General features: G+C 43.0%; 1 protein-coding gene and 1 long non-coding RNA gene across 4 annotated transcripts in view; one reads left to right on the forward strand and one right to left on the reverse strand.

The window, feature by feature from the left end:
- The window catches only part of ZNFX1 (zinc finger, NFX1-type containing 1), a 25,611-nt gene extending 10,955 nt beyond the window's left edge, over positions 1 to 14,656 (reverse strand). The window contains exons 1-7 of one of the 2 annotated variants that reach the window (XM_012654708.1): positions 14,492 to 14,656; positions 12,391 to 12,505; positions 8,170 to 9,978; positions 4,582 to 4,713; positions 3,105 to 3,253; positions 1,928 to 2,077; positions 634 to 748 (exon numbers count right to left, since the gene is read on the reverse strand). In XM_012654708.1, the coding sequence (XP_012510162.1) occupies positions 634 to 748; positions 1,928 to 2,077; positions 3,105 to 3,253; positions 4,582 to 4,713; positions 8,170 to 9,978; positions 12,391 to 12,451 (2,416 nt within the window). In that variant the 5' untranslated portion in view covers positions 12,452 to 12,505; positions 14,492 to 14,656. Of the gene's footprint in view, positions 1 to 633; positions 749 to 1,927; positions 2,078 to 3,104; positions 3,254 to 4,581; positions 4,714 to 8,169; positions 9,979 to 12,390; positions 12,506 to 13,069; positions 13,110 to 14,491 lie in introns of those variants that run through there. The other variant, XM_012654709.1, reaches the window with a different exon arrangement.
- A 517-nt stretch (positions 14,657 to 15,173) lies between these two features.
- Positions 15,174 to 19,019, forward strand: LOC105818621. 2 transcript variants are annotated; one of them, XR_001137902.1, is made up of 5 exons: positions 15,174 to 15,237; positions 15,606 to 15,716; positions 17,045 to 17,234; positions 17,672 to 17,787; positions 18,850 to 19,019. It is a non-coding gene; the product is annotated as an uncharacterized LOC105818621 (long non-coding RNA). The 2 variants fall into 2 exon arrangements; XR_001137901.1 differs by having other exon boundaries at positions 17,170 to 17,234; positions 17,716 to 17,787.
- Positions 19,020 to 19,330: the final 311 nt, after the last annotated feature.

A 19,330-nucleotide genomic window follows, 5' to 3' on the forward strand; every position in this document is an offset into this window, starting at 1 on the left:
CCCTTTTAAAAGAAAATAATGTTACCACATACATACTATATATCTCTAAATAACACATTGTCTAGTGTATGTATTTTTCTGTAACTTGCCTTTTTCATTCAGCATGTTTTTAGATTCATGTATGTTGCTCTATATGCTATGATTCATTCCTTTTCACTATTGTACAGTATTTCATTATCTGAGTAGACTGAAATTGATCCATCCATTATAGAAATGTTGATGGACATCTGATTTCTGTTTTTCTGCTATCATAATGTGGTTGTACCAATTGAAATATCACCACTAGAAGTATATCAGAGTTCCCACTGCTCCACATTCTCATCAACATGGGATTATATTAAATTTTAAAGTTTTTGCCCATCTGGTGGGCATGTAATAGTATCTCATTGTGGTTTTAATTCCCCTAGTTTCTAATTAGCACTTTTCATATGTCTACTGAACAATAGGATTTCCTATTTTGTGATGTGCCTGTTAAAAGTCTTTTCTTTGTTTTCCTTGTATTAAGCTATTTGTCTTTCTCGGGTTGATTCACAGCTCTTTATGTATTCTGGGCATTACTCTTAAGTCCTAGTGTTCTGGTCTTTACCATATTCTACCTTAAGATGTGATTCTAGGAAGACATGCACTTCTTACCTGTATTCTCAGGTCCTGCTGGAGAAACATTTTGGGTGAAAGAACCAACACCAAGACCCAGCCACTCCAACATCATGGACTGCTTCGAACGCTGGAAGGAAACCCATTCACCATCCTGAGGAAGGAAGAATTATCATTCACAAGGATTCTGTGACAACCAATGTGAAGGCAGGGTCTCTTCAAAGGATCAAAAATTCAGAGGTTGCAAACTGGCATCCTTTGGGCAACTGGAACATTTAACATGACTTGATAGAATTTTAAAAATTATTACGTTTCCAGCCTCTCTTGACAAAATCAGGAGCTATGGCAACCACGAGCCATCCCATTAGTGAACGGCAACAAATGACTGGAGCTGGGTTGCTGCCACTCCTTTTTCAGTTTGCCACACTCCTTTCTACTTCCTAATGTTTCACATCTAGACTGCTTCACTTATTTATAAGACCTGATTGACCTCTCTAAGCTTTTGGGTTTATAACCCTAGAAATCACCAACCCAATGATAATAGAGCTAACATTTCACTGGGTTCCTGGCCAGCCACTTTACAGAGATTGTCTCAGTTACTTCTTACAATATCCTTTGAGGGCAGGTATCATTATTATCCCTATCTGATTGCTGAGGATCACATTGGCCCAAGTCACACAGTCTGCATGACTGAGGTCCACCAACCCCCAACCTCTCTCTCTTTTTTTTGAGATGGGGTCTCACTATATCACTCAGGCTGGTCTTGAACTCCTGGCCTCAAGTGATCCTACCACCTCAGCCTCCTGAGTAGCTGGGACTACAGGCTACAGCCACTGTGCCCAGCTCCCAAGCTCTCTATATGTGCTAGGTTGCCTCTGGTTATAATTTTGTTTATTTCACTTAATAAACACTAATAGCACATTGATTAAATTAAGAGGTTTACAAATATTGACTTATTTATCCAAATAATCCTATAAGAATTAAGCTGATTTATAAGAAATTACCATTTCTGCAAGTCAAATTTATAAATATTGGCAATTGCATATGGTTCCGCTTAATTCTTATTATCCCCACTTTATAAAAGAGGAAGCAGGCACTGAAAAATAAGGTAACTTGCCCAGAGCAATGCCAGGACTCAAACCCTGACGTCTAATTCGAGAGTCTTGTTTCAAACCAGTACACTCAGCTTCTTCTCATCATGAAAGGGAACTTTTCACATTGTAGCGGCCTCAGTTTACCAAACAACTAAAGCTTTGGATGACTGCTTCTGTTGGAGGCTCCCTCCTAGTCCTGAGGCAAGGGAGATATTTATGCCACCCAGGATGACCCCTACCTGCACAGGTCCACGCATGAGGCTTTCCCAATGCTGCGGGGAGATGTACTTCTCCAGGAACTGTTCCCGTAGGACTCCGCGCATGGTGCACTCCAGGGTCCGGGCCCCTTCATGAAGATCTTGCTCTGACTCCTTCATCTGTGTCACAATCTGCCAAGAATAGAGGGGAAGAAATGATGAGGAAATACCATTATCCCCCAAACTCAGACCCTGCCTTGTGGGAAAACAAAGCTAAGACAGGAACAGCAAGAAGGGAGAATAAATAAATAGATCAGTCGACAAAGCAATTTCCCAAGGCACATTATTGTGGTCTTGAAACCAAAGGATTAGTATCCAAAATTTCTAAAAAGACTCGTACCAGTCAGTAAGAAAAGGACACAATAAGAAAAAGGAACAATACGGGTTGAGTATCCCTTATCCAAAATGCTTGAGACCAGAAGTGTTTCAGATTTTGGATTTTTTTTGATTTTGGAATATTTGCATTTATACTTGCTGGGTGAGCCTTCCAAGTCTGAAAATCCAAAATCTGAAATGATCCCCATAAGTCTTTCTTTTGAACACCATGTTGGTGCTCAAAAAGTTTTGGGTTTTCGAGCATTCTGGATTTTGGATGCTCAACACGTACAACAGAAAAACAGGCCAAGGATACTGTGGCAGAGACTTCAAGCCTCACAGTATCTGTTCTCTTTTTTTTAAAAATCAGGGTCTTACGCGGTTGTGCAGGTTGGAGTGCAGTTACATAATCATAGCTCACTGCAGCCTCAGACTCCTGGGCTCAAGCGATCCTCCCTCCTCAGCCTCCTGAATAGCTGGAATTACAGACATGTACTACCATGCCTGGCTTCTCTCTTTTCCTTAGTAATTAGAACTCAGATTTTTGGTTGGTCATATTTCCCTCACAATGGGCTGTAAGTAGAAGTGCTGTCGGTGGTTTGGGGGAAGGAACTTTAAGGTCCTGGCAGGGGTGGGGAGGGGCAGTGTGCGCTTCTTTGTCTTTTCTCCAGCTTGGATTGTTGGGGCAAAGGTCATGTCAAGAGATCAGCAGAATGGAATGCCGAAAGGAACCTGCTTCCTTCAGAGCTTTGAGGAGCCTCTATATCTACACTGGGCTGCCTACCCAGAAAGCCACTGCTATCTTGTTTAGGTCCCCTTGAGATATTCCAGAGCTGGGACTCACACTCATGTAGGCCCTTCGGAGGTGCATGGGGAGGTTGCGGCGGAACTCTCGCTTGTTCCTCAGCTCCCTCAGGGTGAACTGCTTCAGGACCTCGCTGTTGCTCCTTCCACCCACCCGCACGATGCTGGTCTTCTGACACTTGTAGATGCCTGTGGAGTAAAGTGGAGTATGATAGGGTAGAGAGGAGCTATGCTGGGTTCTCTCAGGTGAAAGCTATGTGTGTTTGGGATCTTGTCTCAGCTGGTCCCTTAGGGAACAAACTTGTGCTTACAGGAAATGTATCCCATTAACGAGTGAGAAGGCCCCAGAGAAGATGTGACCTGCAGAGCAGTAAAGCATAGTGCTTAATAGCACTGGCTTTGGAATCAGACAATAGGGGACTCAAATCTTGGCTATACCACTTAGTGCTGTGTAATCTGGGGCAAGTTACTTGAGTCTTAGTTTCTTTGTGATTTGGAGGCAGCAATATCTTCCTTATAGGGCTACAGTCTGGATAAGGGAAGGAATATCTTTATATCTCCTAGCTAGGGCCCCGCACAGAGCAACCACTCAGTAAATGTTAATCATTATTCACTCAGCAGATATACCAATTGCTTATATGTTCCAGGCATGTGCCAAGTTCTGAAGATATAGCAGTAAAAACACAGACTCAGTTCCTGATTTGTTCCCATGTCTTACAGTCTAGCAGAGAAGATACTCATTAAACAACTTACTACAACAGTGATAAGTGTAGTAAGTACTCTAAGTACATGATGTCATCAGTGGATAGCAGGGGACCTTACCTAATCTGGGTGGAGGGGTGGGGATCTGTTTTTGAGGATCTAATATTTAAACTGAGACTCTAATAATAAAGAAGATTTATCTAAGTGAACGGGGGTGTAGAAGAATGGAAAATAATTATCTTAAGCAAAAGGAAAAGCATGTATTTATTTATTCATTAATACAATTAGTATTTGAGTGTCTAGTATGTGCCAGGATCTGTGAATGCAGCAAGAAAATGACCAGCCCTTATGGTGTTTATCATCTAGAGTAGAGACACATAAAACAGACTACAAAAAAAGAAAAACTGCAAAAGGAGACTTAACTTTGTTTGGGGAAATAGAGAAAGTCCATCTGAAGAAGAGAGATTTAAGGTGAGACTGTAAGAATGAGCTGGAGCCAGCCAGGCTGGATGAGCTCAAGATGAAGAAAGAGGGAGAGGGAAACAAGTACATACCGGGCAGGGAAGAGCATGAGCCAAGAGAGAAGCTAAAGGAATTCAAGGATTGAAGATAATCAGTGCCGCTGGAGTTAGGGAGAATAAAGTAAGAAGCAGGCGATGGTTCAGAGTCTGGCCGGAACAGATCACACACAGCCTTGTAGGTCACGATAAGGATGTGGACTTTATTCAAAGACCAGTAAGTAGAAAGTTACTAAAGTTGCCAATGGTTCAACTATAAACATCTTGCTAGAGAACAATTTTGCCTACAGACATTACCTTCCAGAAACTGGTCCAAAGCATGATTCGTGTAACACACAACCAAGATGGGGAACTTCTGGAGGCTAATTTGCCACACGGACTCATTGGTTAGGAGGGCCTGAACAATTTTTAGACCCACATAGGTTTTGCCTAGAACATAAGAAAAAAGGAGTTAAAAAATTTAGAAACTTTCTAAAAGGAGTAATTAATTACTTAGAACAAAGTATTTTTTTAAAAAAATGTTAAAGGCAATACATTGAGATGGTTTAAAATACAAGAAACACAAATGGGCATACTGTGAAAAGTCCTCCTTGTACATCTGTCCCCTAGCCACCCAGTTCCTCTGGCTAGAAGCAACTCATGATACCAGTTTCTTGTATAACTTCCCAGACAGAGTCTTTCTATGCATATATAACAAATACAAATGTATATTCTTTTTCTAGCCTTCCCCTTTTTTTTTGAGATACAAATAGTAGCAGCCTATTCTCCCTGTTTTACATCTTGCTTTGCTTTTTTCACTTAATGTATCTCGGAGGTAGTTCTCTATCCGTACACGAAAGAAAATCCTCTCGGTTTTTTTTTTTTTTTTTTACAGCTGTAAGGTAGTTTTTAGTCACTTCCCTACTGATCTACTGATGAAATATATATATGTTTTTTCCAGTCTTATGCGGCAAATTCTTTAGAAATGCTTTTCATATACCATGGTGGACTTGCCTTTGTGATGGGAGGGGAAATCTCTTAGAAATCAACATTGGAGTTAGAGTTATCAGCTCATTAGTAACTGGCCATTAATTAATTAATTAGGCTACAAACTGCTAAATTCTAACATTATGTCAGGCTGAATACCATAATCACTGTCCTCAAAAAACTCAAAGTTGAGTGAGGGAGTGATACAAGAAAATCGGATTTCAGTAATAGCATGGTAAGTAATAATCTCTTCCTTCTTTTTTTTTCTTCAAGTAATATTTATTCAGTGCCTACCAGGTGTCTGACACTAGGATAGGTGCAAGAGATACAACAACAGACATGGTTCTTTATCCTCCCCTCCTGGACCTTACAGACTTGTAGAGGAGAAAGATAATTAATCAAACAAATATAAAATCATAAATGTGAAAAATGAGAAATACATGGACCAAGAAAACATATAACTATGATTCTGGCCTAGTCAATGGGAGAGACTTCCCCGGGGAAGTGACAATAAGCAAGAGTGGGCAAGAGGGAATGGAGGGGACTGGCTGGGAGGCTCCTGCCGTCTTCCAGGTGAGTGAAGATCAAGGCCTGGCTCCAGCAATGGAGAGCAAATCAACGGCAGACTGGGGAGAAGTTTCAGAGGTAAAATTGAGTGGAACCTGGTAATAATTTGGCAGGGGTGGGGAGTGGGGAATAAGCAGAAAAGGATAACTCCTAGGTTTCTAGTTTGGAGGACTGGATGAGATAAAGATCTCAGTAGGAAAGAGAAATCTTTTTAATTCAATATTTACTCTATTCTCTCCCCCTGCTTCCTTTCCCTTACAGTAGGTACTTCTTGGAATTTCCACCGCAAAATGATCCCCTTTCCTACTTTCTCCCATACTCACAGGTAGGCGTGTGCATCTTATAATAGTATGAAACGATTACTAAACTTGGAACTAAAGAGTCCTAATTCAAGTGATAACATTACGGGAAATTATTTGCAATATGCATATTTGAATATACAAAAAACTCCTACAAATCAACAACAAGAAGCAATTCACCAGAAATACAGGCAAAGAATATGATAGGAGCAGAAATATAAATAGCTACTAAACACAAGAAAGGATGTTTAATCTCATTTTTAATTGAACAAATACAAAGTAACCACTGTGATACACACTACCAGGGGACAATTTGGCAATATCTATTAAAATTACAAATGTACATCTCCTTGACCCAATTAGGAATTTCTCTCTTGGATGTATTCTGTTTGTGCGTGAAATGACTCACACACAAAAGGCTATTCACTAAACTACTGCTTGTAACAGTAAATATTTCTACAGAGAATTGGTTAAATAGACTTGATCTATCCATACAATGAAATAATATGCAGTCACAAACAAGAGTAAAACAATGTATGTACTAATATGAAAGGATCTCCAAGATATTTTATAAGGGAGCAAAGCAATGTGCAGAATAGTGTTTAGAGCACAGTGGGTTTAAAGAAAGTGGAAGTAATAAAGGTAAGTATACATTTGCTTGAATATTCATAGCATATCTCTGGAGGGATACGCAGGAATATGATAACATTGTTTGCTTTAGGGAAGGAAACTGACTAGGATGGTGGGAGAAGGGAGATAAGGACCTTGTAAAAAAAAAAATGAACCATTATTTATTTATTTATTTTAAAAAAAGGTTTTTTTGGGGAGGGTCTTCTGGTGAGGACTAGAAAACCTGCTAGACAAATTCTAAAAGAGCTGTAACACTATTTATAAAACATAAAATTAATAATGAACCAAAAATTTTAACCTCTCAGATCAGCAAAAACTAAAAAGACTAATACCACACAATAATGCTGGAAAGGATGTAAGGAAATGGGAACACTAATTCATTTTTGGTGGGAGTATAAACTAGTACATTCCCCTCACTCCCTTTAAAGCCCTCAAAACATCACTTTAAATCATGCATATTTTTCCATCATATGGGTGTTTCTTATCAGAAAGAACTTTTCTATTCTGTTAAAGTTTTTTTTCTTTTTTTATAGAGACGGGGTCTCACTGTGTTGCCCAGGCTGGAATGCAAGACATGATCATAGTGTACTACAGCCTTGAACTCCAGGGCTCAAGCAACCCTCCTGCCTCAGCCTCCCGAGTAGCTGGGTAGGTATGTGCACCATGCCCAGCTATGTTACACAAAGTTGTTTTTTTTTTTTTTTTTTTGAGACAGGGTCTCGCTCTACTGCTTGGGCTAGAGTACAGTGGCGTCATCACAGCTCACTACAATCTCAACTCCTGGGCTCAAGCAATCCTCCTGCCTCAGTCTCCCTAGTAGTAGCTGGGACTACAGGTGTGTACCACCACGCCTGGCTAATTTTAAAAATTTTTTTGTGGGAATGGGGTCTTGCTACATTGCTCAGGCTAGCCTCAAACTTGTGGGCTCAAGCAATCCTCCTGCCTCAGTCTTCCAAAGTATTAGAGTTACAGGCCACCTAACTGAGCCTAGTAACAATAAAGTGGTTTTAATAATGGTTTCTACTTTCTACTTCACAGGGTTGTTGTGACGATGCAATGAGTTAACATATATAAAGCATGTAAACAGTGCTTAGCACCTATTGCTATTATATTTTTGATACTATTTAATTGAAAATAATAAGAAATTCAACAAATTAATGTATCCTTTGGTGAACCACAGATAATGCATCATCTCCCTAAATTTGACCTCTAGCAGTTTTTTCTAATCTTGTGATTTTGGTTTATCACTATGCATGCCAATGAGTCCCCACTGGAAAATTACTATAAGCAGCTACTCTATAAACAACTTTTATGCCCATTTCAGGAGAATGTTTCTAAATGAGACATTCTAGAAACCTCAGGTCAAACCTTTGCCTATCTCGTAGGGCAGATGTCATGTGCTCTGAAAAATTTTCTGTCTTACCTGTTCCGGGAGGTCCTTGAATAATTGCCAGTTCCCTTGTGAGAGCAAACTGCAAAGCTTCCATCTGGGAGTCATCCAGCTTCAGGGCTTCTTTTGAGGGCCATTGGCTAGGGTCTAAGACATTAATCCTGGGATGTCTCAAGCCCTCAGGATTCCTCAGAGATTCCCCAGTGGCTGAGGGATTCTCTATTAATGGGGTAAAATCATATCTGCCCCCTAACAGCAAATACCTTGGCTCCTCCACATGAGAGTCACATTCTACAATGTTCCTCTGAAAGGGGATGTCTTCCTCTTGGATCTCCTGGAGTCCTTCCAGGACATGCCTGTAGGCTTCAAAGTATGCGGTTGTTTCCACCATGAGGAAAGAGTCAGAGGGCTGGACCTCTGTTAGCAGCTGTTGGCTCTGTTCATTGAAGCAGAGCTGGACAATTCCTCGGCAGAGATCTTCCTGTTCCCGGTTAGACACAGTGGCAAAAAGAAATGTCTCAAAGTTGTCCTTGGACATGCATACCAAGGACCCATACAGCAATCGCTTGGAATTCTGCCAGCGAACAAACTTTAGTGGTTTTGTGTCAAACTGCACCTTGTACACAATGCCTGATGATGAACACAAGGGGGTGATAATCCTGGTATCAAAGTAGATTCGGATGTCATCAAACTTTCTCTTCCTCAGGCACTGGTCTTCAAAGCTTTGGAGAAGTTCCAAAATGCCTTCCCGTAGAGGTCTGACAAAGTCTTCTCGCAGGAGTCGGAAGTGGGTATCCAAATAGATAGCAGTGCTGTCATATTTTCCAGAAATGATGTTGGGGCGAAGGAAGGGCCTCTCATCCAAGTGCACTTCATTGTAGGTAGGGTAAATGGGCATGGTCCGGTAGCTCTCAACATGGTCTTCTGCCTCAGGCTGCACTAGGGTATAGGTATCCACTCTCAAAGTGCCCTCTCGCCTCTTTTCCTGTAGATGTTCAATGATGGTCTGCACCTTTTCCAGGTTCTTCTCTGTCTCCTCGTCTATGTCAACACCAGAGGCTCTCAAAGCATTAAGAGAAGCTGGCAGGAGAGAAATGAGCATAGAAGTTTCCTGCACAGAGCTGGCAGGGAAGACACTTACAAGGTCCTGGAGGAGAGAGATGATGTTGCTTATGTGTTCTGGATACTGGTTTCGAATGTCAAGGATGGGTTCAGTGATCATCCCTACTACATAAGCAGGCAGGCAGACTTTGAGGAATTTGGAATTCTTCAATATGCCCAGTACATGGAGAATGCTCTGGCGGTCCATTTTGGAACTGCAAGCCTTCCGAAGAACCTGGCAGATGAGTTCAAGGAAGTTGGGTTTCATGGAAGAATGAGACAGGAGCTCTTTCAGCCCTAAACTTGTGGCAAGTGTGATGACCACCTCAGAGGGGTCTTTCTGCAGAAGACTTTCTAGAAACTTGTAGCCCAGTTTCTTCACCTGCTGTGACTGTTCTGCAGGCTTCTGGAGAGGGGTCCGCCATTGCTGAAAGTTTTCATTGGACCATGGTGGTCTGTGGTTCCTGTCCTCTTGGTTGCCATTTCTCCGCCTGGTATCATTCTCCTGATCATGTCTTTGGCCCCTAGCTTCGTCATTGGGATGTCCCTCCTGGTTCCTCCTTCCCTGATGTGGGTTCCTGCCCATGGCCCTAAATCTTTCTTCTCTTTGCCGGTAAGGAACAGGATGGTTGTTGGTCCTAGGATGTCTTCCGGGACGGTTGGCTCCTCCTCTGAGAGCATTGGCTGGTGGGTTATTGGCCTGATTTCTAGCTCTTGGTGGTAATTCTCCATCCACAGGCCCTAAACACAAATGGAATACTGGGTAAGCACAGGAGTCAAAGGGCAAGGAAACCCTGTTGGACAGCAATGAACGTGTTCTAATTTTCCAAAACAACTAAGGAACTCAGGTTTTATTTGGAGAGAAAAATTCCTACCAAGTTGTATAATAAATGAAAGATAATTATTGTTGCTGTATAGATTATGAAAACACTTTTTCCAAAGGATGCAAAAGAGAAAAGGAATAAACATTTATTCAGTGTCTAATACATGTTAGAGAATAAATACATATAGTATTTCATTTAATCCTCACAATCTTGGACTTAAGTATCAGAGGGTTGAAAAGATTAGCTCTTTGCTTGTTATCTCTTGCCAATACCAAACAATAGTCAGAACATTCCAGGGCCAAACAGACCTGGTTCAAATCTTGGCTTGGTCACTTCCTCACTATATAACCTTGGCCACATTGTATAATTTCTCTAAGTTTCAGTTTCTGGGTTTTTGTAAAGATGAAATGTTTACAAAATGCTTAGTATAGTACCTGACACATAAAAAGTTCTCAGCAAATGTTAGTTATCAATAGTAGCAGTAATAATAATTTTTTATTGGGAATAAATACCCTATTGATTCTAAACAGTTCTGATACTAAACAGTTATGACAGGCAACAGAGACATCAAGTGGAATAAAATTACGAAGGGAAACACTACCTAAACTTTGCCCAGCATCAGCAAATGCAGTCTGAATCAGAAAGAGAAAGGTAAGGCTTCCTTTCCCAAGATGTTTTTGAGCTAATCAATAGACTGTGAAGGAAATTGGAAAATGAAACTCAAGTTTCGTTTCAGGAAACTGAGAAATGAAACTCAAGCTTTCCTCCTTTCTGGAGCATGAGTTCATCCACATAGTGCTTATCAATTACCAACCCTCAAACAGGAAGTGGGTGTGGGAGGTGGGTGGTGAGGAGAACACACCCAGCACACACAGGAAAGCTAACATCACTCTGTGGATGAAGCCAAACTCATCTTCCCTGATCTGCCACACATTTCATAAATGACTTTGCCCAACATACCTGAAGTTCAGTTTTTTCACTTTCCTTTTTGCTAAAACTGATTCTGCTGACTCAACTTAGAAAAATGTGGAGATTTTAAAAACAAATAAGACTGTATACAATGATTTGATGATTTAAAATGTTACGAAAACTTCACATGCACATTATATTTGAGATGCTCATAGCCATTTCATGACATCAGATGCTAAATCCATTTGTGTACATTTTTCTTTGTTTTGTACTTTGTACAGAAATTTTAATGTGACAACATAAAGGAATATTTGGTAAACTATAAATGCTGTACAACTGAACTCTAAATTTTTATAATTGTTACTTTCATATTTACTTTTCAAACTCCTAAAATATCAGAAGTCCTACTTTTAATATTTTGATCTGATTAGAAGACTCTATATTTTGAAAGAATGGAAAATCGTGGACTATATTGTTTCCCATTCTTTCAACATTCACACAGCTCATAAAATAAAATCTCACAGTTCTTCCTCATTTGTTCCATAGCTAAAACTCAGAAGACACGTTGCAAACTTAAGGAAAAGCAGCAAACCATTTGGTTGTTTTCTTTTAGCAAGTTCTGAGCAAACAGAACAATTCCTTTAGTCAAGTGATGCTCTTGGAACTATCTTTGCTCTGATGCCTAGGACTCAAGACCTGCACTTTCCAATAGCCACTAGCCACATGTGGCTATTAAGCATGTGAAATGTGGCTAGTCTGAATTAAGATGTGTAAAACACATGGGATTTTGAAGACTAATACCAAAAAAAACTGAATAACTCAATAAAAATTTTTATGTTGATAATATCTTAAAATGATAATACTTGAGTATTTGGGGGGAAATAAAAATATTATTAAAATATTATAATGAAATAAATTCAATTATTATAATGATAATATTTTGGTTATACTGTGTTAAGATAGTATGAAAGTGTCAAATTTTATTAAATTAGTAGTAAATTAAAAAATGACATGTTTCTTTTCATTTTTATTTCTTTTTGAGAATCTGGGTGCAGATGGGTAGGGGCCGAAAAAGGCGTCTGCCTCTTTTTACTTTTTAAAATGGTGTTACTAGAAAATAAAAAAATTATGTTTTTGGTTTATATTATGTTTCTACTGGATAGTGCTGTTCCACACCAAGAGTTATTTCCATTTCTGAAACCCTATCACTATTTTTGCTAAAGTGACTACACCCATTCATCAGCTCTCTTAGGGAAAGTGGAGGGCTGTCTGTCTTTCAGAGTCATTCATACTATAGCTAAGGAATTCTCCACTTGAGAGATGTAGGCAATCTGAGGTGGGCCTGCTCATTCATACAGAACTTAATTTTCTTCTCATATTACTAGAATTTCCTTCTCATTAGGTAGGAAACCTTGCTTACCTCTGTGATTGGTATGGGAATTCCTGGGTCTGGCCTCCAGATGAGGTCTTCTTTCCTCCATGTCTGAGTCACCTGAATTTCTCTGTGTTCACGTTACTTTCAGTTATCTGGAAAACTGCACAGGTTGAGAGTTATCAGTGCCCTTGAAACACAGCAGCTAGCAGCAAAAACCCAAACACCATCAAGCCAGTCCTTTCTTCCTCTGTTAACGTTTTAACAATCCGTTAACTAAGAGTTAATGCAGATTTTAATCAACGAATGCCCAATTGTGACACAAAACATTAAATTCACAATTTGGGGTGATTTTTCTCAAGGGTGAAATTCCCCTTCCTTTTACCCTGGCACTTTCTTGGGGTAGAAGGAATGTCACCAAATCCCATTGAAAACTACTGTTTGGTTTATGCCTTTAGCCAAGGTACTTAATTGGTTGCTAGGTTTCATTTTCCTCTCTTATAAAGCAGACAAATATTGTTGTCAGGGCAAAAAGGAGTACATTTTTGTTAATCCCAAACCATGTACTCACCACCGTATCTGGCATTTTATATTACATAGTACTCCATAGCTTGTAGTATTCTATAGTTTATAAATAATTAGTGAGCAGCTATCACTTATCCTACTCTTTGGAACAGAGCCAAATGATTAAGCCCTCCACTCTACTGAATCAAGAGAAAGAAATTACACGTTTCAATAACCAGGAGGCTTGGCATCTGCGAGGTGCTGTTTCCTCCGGACCAGCTAAAAATCAGCAATTCTTTCTTTCTCCTCTTTCTTCTATCTTGACGGTTTTTGACACTGGTCCTATAAGAGGAAGAGGAAGCCCCTTTAAGGGAACTTCTCAATCCAACTCATAAACATCATGTGGGTTAGGGCTAGAGAAAGAGTAGGTGACTCAGAGTCCTCAGCAAAGGGATTTTTTAAACTGTCCTCACTGAGTTTTAAAATATTCATACTTGGAAACTGTGAATAGATTTGGCATTATATGAGGGGTAGCTTTTATCCTCATCAGAAAAAGGAGTCCCTTTTCTTCCCTCTGGGAAGAGTTCTGGTGAGTCTCTTCCTTCATCTTATCAAACCCAGCTCTCATGGCCCAGGTTCAATATTTAGAGTTTGGGTTTTTAAAAAATTCTCCGAGGGTAAAATTCCTTCTTCCTCTTGTTGAAAGATACTAAAATAGAAACCTAGAAATTTCCGGGGATAAAAGAAATGGAAGAAAAGAAAAAAGGAAAGGCAAGGCAAGGAAGGGAGGAGTAGATAGAACAGGAAATGCTGTGATATAAACAGACTAAAGTGATTTTTTGGGGGGAATCAAGGCCTAAAGGGCAGGAAGAAGAAAATCAGTGATGGTCGAGCTGGCACAGGAGTCAGAATCAGAGGAGAATGGTAACTACCAGGGTAGCACGACAGAGGTGGAGGCAAGAGGTCAGAAGAGCTGGGTTTCGGAGCGAAGTCTCCAGGATCCCGGAGCAGGCAGGGGCGCCAGGGAGCCCACCCGGTCCTGATGCAAGTATTATGCGGTCAAGGGAGGGCCAGGCTGTTGAGGTGCCTTGCGAAGGAAGGCGCCATCCCCAGGCTGAGGCGGGGGCATGAGGGAGAGCTGGAGAGGTTCGGGGGCCTCGGGAAGAAGAGGGTGGGGCAGAGTTCACCTGGGGGGCGCCTGAGTAAAGAGGGGGCACCTGGGATGCTGGGGATGTTCTGTGGAAGATGGGGCATGGATGAGGCGATAGGAGGCGAGGCCAGAGAGAGATAAGCGGTGGCTGTAGCAGCAGGGGAGGGCAGAGACAGGGGTGAGTGATGGAGCTGGTGAGGCCGGGGACAGAGGTGGGTGACCGGGGCGCCGGGGAGGGCAGAAGCCGCGACAGAGGTGCCGGGCGAGCTGAGGGGATGGGGGACGCTAAAGAGAGTACTGAGGCTCCGAGGGGGGCGAAAGGAACGCCGGAGGCTGAGGGGATGGCAGGGGCGCTGGGGAGAAGGGCCAGGGGCTCCGAGGGAGTGGAAGGACCGCCGGGGCTCTGCGCACAGGCAGGAGCGCGGGCAGCGGCGGGGCGGCGCGCGTGCGCGGCGCGGCAGGAGCAGGTGCGGGGCCGGGGCGGTGGCCGCTTACCCGGCTCCGGCGCGTCCTCTGTCCGCCGCCGGCTGGTGCTGGGACTCTGGCCGGGGCAGGTCGGCGACCTCGCCCGAAGCCGCGCACTTTCGGTTTCCTTTCCCTGCAAGCCCTGGGCGGGGCGAAGAGCCGGGCGGGCGGCCGGAGGGGTGGTGGAGGGAGGAGGGGGAGGAGGAGGAGGAAAAGGAGAAGGCGGGGGCTTCGGGGCGGCTGGCGGGCGGGCCGGGCCCAGGCACCGCCGACACCTCCGCCCTCAGGGCGGGCGTTGCCTTAGCTCCCCCCAGCGGCGTGGCCGGTGAGCTCGAGAGAGCGCGCCTGAAGGGAGGGGCCGCGCGGGGCGGGTTAAATGAGCCCAGGGCTGCGCAGGCCTCAGCCGGCCCCGGAGGAGGGGGGGCCCGGCGGGCGGCTTGGTGCGTGTGAAGCACGACATGGCGGCGAGGCCGACAAGCCTCGGTGGCCCCCTGTGTACAGGGAATGGGGCAGGGCTAGACGCGGCCTTGAAAACCATTAGAGCGCCTCGGGATGGTAGGCTGGGAGACTACATTTCCCAGGGGCCCCCGCGCGGTGCGGGCGGGAAGCAGGGCACCTCGGGCTCAGTGCGCAGGCGCCAGCACCTCCTTTGGTTATATAAAGGCGGTCCCGGGGCTGTTCTTTCTTTTGCGTCTGCGGAGCTGTTGTGGTGTTTGTCTGTTACGATCGTGCTCAGTACGATGTCGTCCAGTCCGGGGAACTCCGCTTTGTGTGTGGTGAGTGGAAACCCTACAGTTCTCCATCCGAAATCTCTGGTCCTCCTTTATCCTTCCGGTGCCGTCGTCTCTGCGGCCGGCCCTACTCTACCCCTCGCCGCGGCCCTCCACCTCTGACCTCAAGTAGGCCTTAGGGCCGCGGGGGAGATGAGTTAGAGCTGGAAAAATCCGCGCCTTCTGCACGGGCCTAAGGAGTCCTTGGCTGGTGTAAATGATGACTCCACTTTTTTCCCCATCAGATCGACAATGCTGATGTCTTACAACACTTGCCAGTTATTTCTGATACGCCAGCTTATAAAAAGACCCACAGCTCTGTTTTCTGACCGTGGGAAGGTGGTGGTTGATTCCCTTTCTTTGTCGATGCACAGGTTAGAGGGCGGTCAGAGTGTACGCAATGTGTGTTGGAGCAGGGGTGACCACTGGGCCTCCAAGGGAGCCACGTGCAGACATGTGCAACCTTCGATCTCCCGACCTCTCGGGTAAGCATTTGTCTCCTGACCTATTGTATGAAACACGTGCTTTGAAGAACCTCTTAGTTAGCTAGGCAAACTTGGAAAAAAACTTGAAGATTTAACTAATTGGGTTTTTTTTTCTTTTTCCTTTTTGAGACATTGTAGCTCATTGTAACCTGAATGACCTGGGCTCAAATGATCCTCCTGACTCAGCCTCCCAGGTAGCTGGGACTACAGGCACACGCCACCACCCCTGGCTAATTTTTCTATTTTTTGTAGAGATGGGGTGTCTTTTTAAGTGTGCTGTATGTTTTATTTTATTATCGTTACAGTTTACCTATTGGACTTAGGTTCCTGGTGAAAAATCAGGTTTAAAAGAAAATGGCTGAAGTGGAGTAACTTTCGTGAAAAGGTGTTTAATGTATATATTTTTTTTTTTTGAGACAGAGTCTCACTCTTTTGCCCGGGCTAGAGTGAGTGCTGTGGTGTCAGCCTAGCTCACAGCAACCTCAAACTCCTGGGCTCAAGCGATCCTCCTGCCTCAGCCTCCTGAGTAGCTGGGACTACAGGCATGCGCCACCATGCCCGGCTAGTTTTTTCTATGTATTTTTAGTTGTCCAATTAATTTCTTTCTAATTTTAGTAGAGACGGGGTCTCGCTCTTGCTCAGGCTGGTTTCGAACTCCTGAGCTCAAACAATCCGCCCGCCTCGGCCTCCCAGAGAGCTAGGATTACAGGCATGAGCCACCGCGCCCGGCCTTTAATGTATTTTTAACGCCACTCAACACAATTTTGGATTCCATTCCTTCATGTGTGCTTTCTTGGGCACTTAAATTTCTTTCCATGTGGATGTATAATGTGTTGACGTATTTTGGAAAGCCAAATGTGGTTTTCTGTTGAGCTAGCCACTCCAGCCAATTCCCAACTGCGTGGCTTTTTTTGCTGGAGTCTAGGATTGAGGCACTTAAGGGCTGGACTTCTTGGGAACACTTTTGGAAGCTTGTCACAGATTGTTCTTTGGTCAGGTTTTTGTGATAACGTCTTCAAGTTAAAAATCTCCTGACACTTGCTCAGAAACTGTTGTCACTTCTCAACTCAGCAAAAGCTAACTATTAACTTTTGCCATCCACACTGTCTGCTATCGTATGGCCTATCCTCAAATAGAGTGTAAACTCTGAAGGCAGGGGTGTTTTGACTGTTATATCACTGCCAATGACAGGATACAACACAGAAGTGCTCAAATATTGGATGAGCTATGGAAGCATACCAAGCAAGTCTTTTTCCTCACTCAGGGTGTTCTAGGGCTCAAGAGCTTCCTGCTGGCATATGTGATGACTGAACTTTTTTCCCCTGCAGATCGACCATGTTGATCTAACTTCCTTAAGCCAGTTTCTGTCTGATATGCCAGCTTGAGCAGCTCTTGCACATCTCGTTCCCTTGGGTATCTAGCTGATGGGAGCTCATCTCTGTTTTCATCTCAGGATTGCTGTTGGCAGAAACTAGAATTTGAATGGACCCACATGAATCTGGGTGTGGGAAAGGATTGGTAAGTGGTGCCCACATGTTTTTCTTGGCTGAATAGACATAGGATCTGTGTGGGGAGGGTGGTAGCTGCTTTTTCTTTTTTTAAGATAACAGGCTCTCTTGTCTCCCAGGCAGGAGTGCAGTGGCCTGATCATAGCTTATTGCAGCCTCAAATTCCGGGGCTCAAGTGATCCTCAGCCTCCCTAGTGGCTGGCATTACAGACTTGCATCAACATGCCTAGCCTGCTTTTCTTTTTCTACTTGGACTGAAATTTGGCCTTTGCAGCTGATGACTTAACTTTTTTCCCCATCAGATCGACCCTGTTGATCTACACTATTAGCCAGTTTTGTCTGATGCATTGGCCCCAGAGATACCTTGCTTTCTGCTCACCCCTACTAGCCTACTGTCTTCTTATATGAGAGTTAAGCTTGCTCTGTTGACTTTTTTTTTTTTTTTAGCACACAGATGGTTTATTTTGGCATCATCTGTTAACGTCCTATAGGTTCAGAAGCCATGTGTGACATTGTTGTCAGCCTGATCTTCCTGTGGCTTTGTTCAGCGAGTCTTGTAACAGGTGAGGCTTCTGCTTTGTTTTTAGCGGTCAACTCCATAGCAAAATTATTTGCCTATTTGAGTATAACTTCAGGACCCATTTCCATGTTGGGTATAAGACAAGGAGAATTAAAATTAAGTCCTGAGGGCTGATGTTGGCCTATTAGTACTAATAGGTCTTCTAAGAAAGGAACTTTCTTTGTCTTGACATAATGCATCTTTTTGTGAATTATGCTAATAATGGGGAATCTGCTTTTACCAAATCAATCCCTATGTTAAATGTCATCCCCTGACTTGTCTAGTGTCTTTAATTAATGGAAGGGGCATAAGCAAACTAATGACAGTTTTCCTCCACCCCTTGAGCAGTGTTTTTGCTTGCTATAATAGATTTGATTCCTAATAATTCACTCTACAGCTTTTTAATAAAAAACTTAAATGCAGAAATTAAGTTGTAGTTAATGACACTGATCTCTCATTCACTTGTCTTTGGGTATATAAATGTGCATAGTTTAAGCACTTGAAAGTAAGTTGCTTTCATGACCTTTAGTCCGGAAAGGCTAACTTATGTGTAGATAACCAGCCTTGGCCATAGGTTCCACCACCTGTGGATAAGACTGTTGTCCCAAGTAACTGGTCCTTACAGCTGAGATATTTAAATAGTTCCCTAATGTCTGCTATTCACTTCATATTTAAATATCCCTGTTTGCTCTTTTTTTTTTTCTTTTTTTGAGACAGTCTCACTCTGTTGCCTGGGCTAGAGTGCCGTGGCGTCAGCCCAGCTCACAGCAACCTCAAACTCCTGGGCTCAAGCAATCCTCCTGCCTCAGCCTCCCAGATAGCTGGGACTACAGGCACGTGCCACCATGCCCGGCTAATTTTTTCTATTTTTAGTTGTTTGGACAGTTTTTTTATACATCTGCACTTGGGTTATGTCTCTTGAAAGTTTCCCAGCTCCCTTGGTCTGGTGCATGATTGTATATCCACCTAGTGGATGGATTTGGAATGACCCAGTCTGAAGCACATGAACCCATACACTTAAGACCAGAAGGGAGCACTGATTATAATCTACCTTTTTTCTTCTTAGAAAGTTTAACTGGAGTTGGAACACAAGACAAGGCGTCTTGAAAGAAAGACTGACCCTGTTCTCCTGAAAGTGAAGCAGTTGTTCAAGGTTATTGTATATGCAGCCTGAGTTCAAAAGGCTGTGCCCATTCTTTGAAGAATCAATTATTGTTAGACCTTGGTAAAATTGTAACCTTTCTACCTGGAGAAAGAAAATAAAATCTTTAAAGTCAAAATGCTGTTGTATTTGGCCATTGGAGGTAAACATTAATGGGGCTAACAAGTAGCAACCAGGTAGCCACATGTTTCATGTGGGTTATTTACTGGTCCCAGGTTCTTGAGGGGAGAATCAGTCTAGTGGGTAATTGGTTTTTGTGGACAGGCATGGCATTGTACATGCATTAAGTGCTAGTGATAGGGTTCATGAGCACACTTGGCTAGAAGTCCAGGGGCAGAGACAGGTAGAGAGAGGGTCAATACAAGAGCATCTGGCACACTAACAC

Source organism: Propithecus coquereli, unplaced genomic scaffold (assembly GCF_000956105.1).
Source record: "Propithecus coquereli isolate 6110/MARCELLA unplaced genomic scaffold, Pcoq_1.0 Scaffold444, whole genome shotgun sequence".
Lineage (NCBI taxonomy): Eukaryota > Metazoa > Chordata > Mammalia > Primates > Indriidae > Propithecus > Propithecus coquereli.